Source organism: Canis lupus, chromosome 13 (assembly GCF_011100685.1).
Source record: "Canis lupus familiaris isolate Mischka breed German Shepherd chromosome 13, alternate assembly UU_Cfam_GSD_1.0, whole genome shotgun sequence".
Lineage (NCBI taxonomy): Eukaryota > Metazoa > Chordata > Mammalia > Carnivora > Canidae > Canis > Canis lupus.
Window position 1 is genome coordinate 63594768 of NC_049234.1, and position 5827 is coordinate 63600594.

Genomic DNA, 5827 nt, shown 5'->3' on the forward strand with positions numbered 1-5827 from the left:
CATGCTGTACCTTGGGGTGGGTGCAAATGCTTAGTAATTTGCCGATGGTATGTGGCAACTACATAACGGAAGTGGCATGTTTCATATTTACTCAGAATCCTGTAAACTCTTATTTGTTAGCTACTATGTTTATTGAAGAATAAAGCAAATTTTCAGTGACTTCCCTAAAGTTCGTTCTGTAAAACAAACAAAAGAGAGGTTATAGAAAAAATAATCTCTTCATGCCTTTCTGATTTTATAAACTTCATAGGACAAGCCTGTTTTACACATACAGGTAGAAAACAAAGCAATACGTCTTTTAAGTTTCAAAGACTATTTTTGAGCCAGTTGCCCATCAAATCCCAAAAAACAATTTATAACAGGAGAACCACATGGGCTCAATTATTCATAAGTTAGTCAGGTATTTGCAACTTTTTTTCTCACTTCTTACTGCTTAACACAAATTTTAATCTTTTAATTTCCCTGTTTTCCTTCTCAAGATCATACTGATAAAGACTAGAATGTCTTTAAAGGTAGGCATTCAATAAAATCTTTTAAAAAGCGGGGGCGGGATCCCTGGCTTCGGTCCAGGGCCTGACCCTCGAGTCCGGGGGACCCAGTCGGGAATCGGGTCCCACATGGGGCTCCCAGCGCGGAGCCTGCTTCTCCCTCTGCCTGTGTCTCTGCCTCCCTCTCTCTCTGTCTCTCATGAATAAATAAATAAAATCTTAAAAAAATAAATAAATAAAGGTAGGCATTCATTCTGTAAATTTTTTTCCAACCAATAAGATGGAGAGGAAGTCAAATTCCTTTTATATAGATGAAGTGATTGAAAATAGGACTACAAAATAAATCAGCGGTAGATCTCAACGGTAACATTCTTTAAAATCCTGTGTATCTCCTGGTAGAGTACAGATGTCCCTTCCTTCTGGGAAGCCTAATACAGAAAATTTAAAATGGGAAAAAGAAAAACTGGGGAGCGAACCTTTCCAATTACAATTATTTTTCCAATTTCCAATTATTTATGGAAGGATTTTCAACAGGTTGAGTGTCTGTCTGGGCAATACTGGGAGAAGCGGTCTCGCTCACCTAACGAACATCTGTAAAGTGCTTAGTCTGTGCTGCTTCTCACCAATCGTTGACTCGTTTCTCGTCACAATCTCGGGGTAGACAAAGACGCGTTCAGCAACCTGCAGGTGACAGGCGGCAACCAGGTGGAAGCTGCGCGCCAGGTGGGCGGCTGCAACGCGCAGCTCATTCACTCACCTGGGCTGCCCGGAGTCTGGTTTCTGGACACCTGTGCCTGGACCAGAGGTCATGCCCGTCTGCACCCGCCACCCCTTCCCGTCGAAACCCGCGCCTCCCAGGGGGCCCGAATCCAACCTGGACGATTACACTTAACCCATCTGTACCCACTGTTGACTTAGTGAGTCTCTAGGACTCCCGGTGGAAGGAAACACGGGAAGAAGTGTCGGGTTCAAAGACTGGGATTCCTACTTAGGAGATAGAGACCTGTCCTCGTTGCTAGAGGAAGGGGGGCCGTCGCGGAAGGTCCGGTACTAAATGGCACCGGATTTTGAGCGTGATTTGGCGGTTCCCGCTTCATCCGCAGGACAAGGGGCGCTTCGCGGCAGGTACCCATTTTCTGGGGACCAGGTGCTGCTTTGTCCAGGGATAGACCAGAAGGGGTGGATTCCGGGAGCCTGTCGGACCAGCCCCTCTGCAGCTTCGGGCTGGGGCCCGTCCCGTGTTTCATTGATCAAATCTGAACCCCTCATGCATTTGGAAAAGAAGGTCTCCCGGGACTTTGGGGGGGGGGGGTGAGGGCTCCAACATTGCAGAGGGAAGAAGGGAATTCAGCAGAATTCAGAAAAGGGGGTCGTGTTGAAATCATCCCTGGAAGGCACTTTGGACGCGGAGCCCTGTTCCCGCCAAAGGGAAGCCACAACCGGGACGGTCTACGCGTGACTTGAAAATGCACAAGACAAGCGGGTTGGAACCCAGGCGGCGGGCTGCATCGTGGCAGCGTTCGTTTCGGGCACAGGGAACAGGCAGAACGAAGTGTCGAGAAACACTGTACACGGTAGGGTAGAGGACGGGCGGGACAGCGAGGCAAAGTCTGCTCCCCGCCGGCCTTCATCCCCCGCAACTGGGAGCCGCCGGGCCGGAGTCTGGGGCTGCGGTGCCTGCGTGGTCGGGGCTCCCGAGGGGGGAGGTGGCTCCGCGGCGGGGCCTGCCCTCCCCTCCCCTGCCCTCCCCTCCCCTGACCCTGCCCCTGCCCCCCCTCCCCTGCCCCTGCCCCTGCCCCCCCTCCCCTGCCCCTCCCCTGCCCTCCCCTGCCCTTGCCCCTGCCCCTGCCCTCCCCTCCCCTGCTCCTCCCCGGCCCGTGCCCCTGCCCCTTCCCCTGCCCTCCCCTGCCCTCCCCTTCCGGACCCGGGAATCCCCGTCCCCCGCCGGCCGCGGATAAAAGGGCTTCCCCGGCTCCGGGAGCCCCAGAGGCCGCGCCGCCCGCCCCGGCTCCCCGGCCCCCCGACCCCCCGGCCCCCGGCTCCCGCGCCGCCCGCCCCTCCGAGCGAGCCCATGGCCCCCGCCGCGCCCCGCGCCCCCCGCGCCCCCCGCGCCCCCGCGCCCCCCGGCCCCTCGGCGCCGCGCGGCTGCTCCTGCTCCTGCTCCTGCTCCTGCTCCTGGGCCCCGCCGGCCGCCGCGCCGCAGGTGAGACTCCGCGCCCCGGGGCCACGGGCGGGACGCGGGCCGGTGGGCGCCCCCGGGGCCAGCGCGCCCACCCAGGCTGCTCCCCGTCCCCGCAGGGGCGCCCGTGGTCGCCGAGCTGCGCTGCCAGTGCTTGCAGACCTTGCAGGGCATCCACCTCAGGAACATCCAGAACGTCCAGGTGACGCCCTCGGGCCCCCACTGCGCCCGAACCGAGGTCGTGTAAGTGACGCCCCGCCGCCCGCCGCCCGCGGCCCCAGCCCAGCCCCAGCCCAGCCCCGGCCCCAGCCCAGCCCCGGCCCCAGCCCAGCCCCAGCCCAGCCCCAGCTCCTGCCCCGGCCCCAGCTCCTGCCCCAGCTCCTGCCCCAGCCCCAGCCCCAGCTCCTGCCCCAGCCCCAGCCCCAGCCCCAGCTCCTGCCCCAGCCCCAGCCCCAGCCCCAGCTCCTGCCCCAGCCCCAGCCCAGCCCCAGCTCCTGCCCCGGCCCCAGCTCCTGCCCCAGCCCCAGCCCCAGCTCCTGCCCCAGCCCCAGCCCCAGCCCCAGCTCCTGCCCCAGCCCCAGCCCCTGCCCCAGCCCCAGCTTCTGCCCCGGCCCCAGCCCCAGCCCCAGCTCCTGCCCCAGCCCCTGCCCCAGCCCCTGCCCCAGCCCCTGCCCCAGACCTAGCCCAGCCCCACCTCCTGCCCCTGCCCCAGCCCCAGCCCCAGCCCCAGCTCCTGCCCCAGCCCCAGCTCCTGCCCCAGCCCCAGCCCCTGCCCCTGCCCCAGACCTAGCCCAGCCCCAGCCCCAGCCCAGCCCCAGCTCCTGCCCTTGCCCCAGCCCCAGCCCCTGCCCCAGCCCCTGCCCCTGCCCCAGCCCCTGCCCCCAGCCCCGCCTCCTGCCCACCGGGACGCTGCCCTCCCTCCGCAGAGCCACTCTCAAGGACGGACGGGAGGTGTGTCTCAACCCCGAGGCCCCGCTGGTCAAGAGAATGATCCAGAAGATGCTGAGCAAGTGAGTTGTGCCTTTCATCCGCGCCTGGGACTAGCGCTGCTGGTCACAGACACCTGCAGGGCATTTGTAAACCCAGGGTTTAGCTGAAGGACTGGAAAGGGGTATTAGTTCAGTTAAATTTGCTGCTAAGATCATTCATCTGTTCAGGTGCCAGATCCCAGTGCCCTCCATCCCCATGCAAATGAGTGTGGGTAAACCTGCTTTCATTAAAATTCTTACTGATATTGGTCAGTTATATTAAAAAGCTTTCCACCTGTTAAACACAGGCATCCACCGCCCCTCCCCCTCCCCAGTTCCTTCTGGGCTAAACATCTGAAAAGCAGAACCCTTGGTTTTCTGCAACATTGGCCCTAGAGCTTAGAGGTGAAGAGCAGCTACTTTGTAGTGACATCGCACTGGGAACCGATCTGAATTAGGCATCTAACTCAAGGATGATTATCATCATCATCATCATCATCATCATCATCATCTAAAGCTTCCCCAAGCCCAGTAGAACAGAGAAAACAATAGGAGCTAGTGCATAGGGTTGCTTTGACGCTGAAATGAGACTTAGGGTGACAGAGACACACATTCTGCCTGTGGGTAGCCGCTAATCCAGTGGGGACCACAGGCCCCCTGCATTCCCAGATAAAAGCACCCAGGAGCTTAGAGGTCTCTGCTACACAGCATAAGGAGTAGCCCTTTGATGCTAGGCTGGGGAAACTAGATTCAGAAAACTCTGGAACCTTGGGGTCAGGACAGGAGAAGAGTGCAGTGCAGGCAGCTTCCCTGAGCAGCTACTAAGGATGACATTTTTCTCATCATTGGGCAGCTCCAACTAACCAGAGGAAGGAGGAAGCTGATGGGTGGCTGTACCTGAGTCAGGCCCTGCCCTTAAAGGAATCAAAGAGGAAAAGTGGAATCTTCGGCTCCCAGTGCCATCTGAATTGGGCTGCATATGTTTGAGCATCTCCTAGGAGAGTTCTGCTATGTATTTATTTATTTATTTATCTGTTGGTAGGTTGGTTTCCAAGGATTTCTGTGTTAACATTTTACATATGAAATAGTGAGGATGTAATTGAATCCATTTGTGCACCATACCGTTATTTTTTATTATTTTACGTTAAACCCAACCTAGTTCAATCCTGATGCTTATTTAATTTGAAGGTAGAAGGTTTGCAAATATTCTCCAGTTATTAAATGAATACTTGTGAGGGGCCCACAGCATGCCAGCCACTGTGACTGAAGCTGGGGAGAGGGGTTCAAGCAAATAGAGAGTGAGGTCATCGTGAGGTTGGGGAATATATGTATACCTCTATTTTTATGATTGTTTAAAAGAGTGTCAGCTATTATTTATAGAAATAATTTCACAGCATGTGGTCAACATTTCTCCTGTTGAAGCTTTAGGAACTACAGTGTTCTAAATATCCTTTGGACATTCTATGTCTTTCTTGTAAGGCACAATGCCTTATTTAGTGTTGATTATGCATTATTTCTGCATATCTTACAACAGAGAGGTTGAAACATTTATTGTTGTTTTTACAAAGAACTTGAAAATAAAGTATTTCAATGTAAAAAAAATGCTTGTTTCATTTAGGGGGAAAAGGCTATCTTTACTCATAATCTGATGATGTACACCAATATTTCTCGACTTTTTAAAGACATTTTTTTAAATGGGCATCCAGTTTGCTACACAGAGAAATGAACTATAATTTATGCTTAACTTATCTGGTGGTAGCTTACTCCTCTTGAGTTTCACGTACCCAAGAATGTGCTTTTCCAAAGTGTGGGCTTCCCTCTGCCCCTCGGTGTGAGTCACTGATATATATCGCTGGCTTTTATAAGGAGCTCCTTTCCACCCTATCACTCAGTTTTCTCTCGTCAAAAACATTTACATTCTTATAACAATCTTGACAAGGACTCTCATCGTGTTGCTTTGCTAAATGACTTTTCAAACAATTATCGACAATTTAAAGAAGCTGACAGTGAAGTGGTAAAGTGGGTTTTTTCTTCAAAGTTCAAATAATTTGCATCACCAATAGAAACACAGTGAATGGCTGAGTACTTCACCTATGAAAGATCTGACATTGGATTCAGTACTCTAACCTTCATTTATAAGTAACTACCTCTAGGTTTAATGTCATTCCAACTCTTTATATCAATTTGTCAAA

General features: G+C 54.0%; 1 protein-coding gene across 1 annotated transcript; it reads left to right on the forward strand.

Moving 5' to 3' along the window:
• Window positions 1–2618: 2618 nt before the first annotated feature.
• On the forward strand, window positions 2619–5237 carry LOC102153988 (growth-regulated alpha protein-like; the record flags this gene model as incomplete). The annotated part of the gene is made up of 4 exons (XM_038555086.1): window positions 2619–2691; window positions 2787–2910; window positions 3594–3677; window positions 4489–5237. Coding segments are annotated over 4 exons (291 nt in total), but the record flags the coding sequence as incomplete, so codon positions are not given.
• Between the last annotated feature and the right edge of the window lie 590 nt (window positions 5238–5827).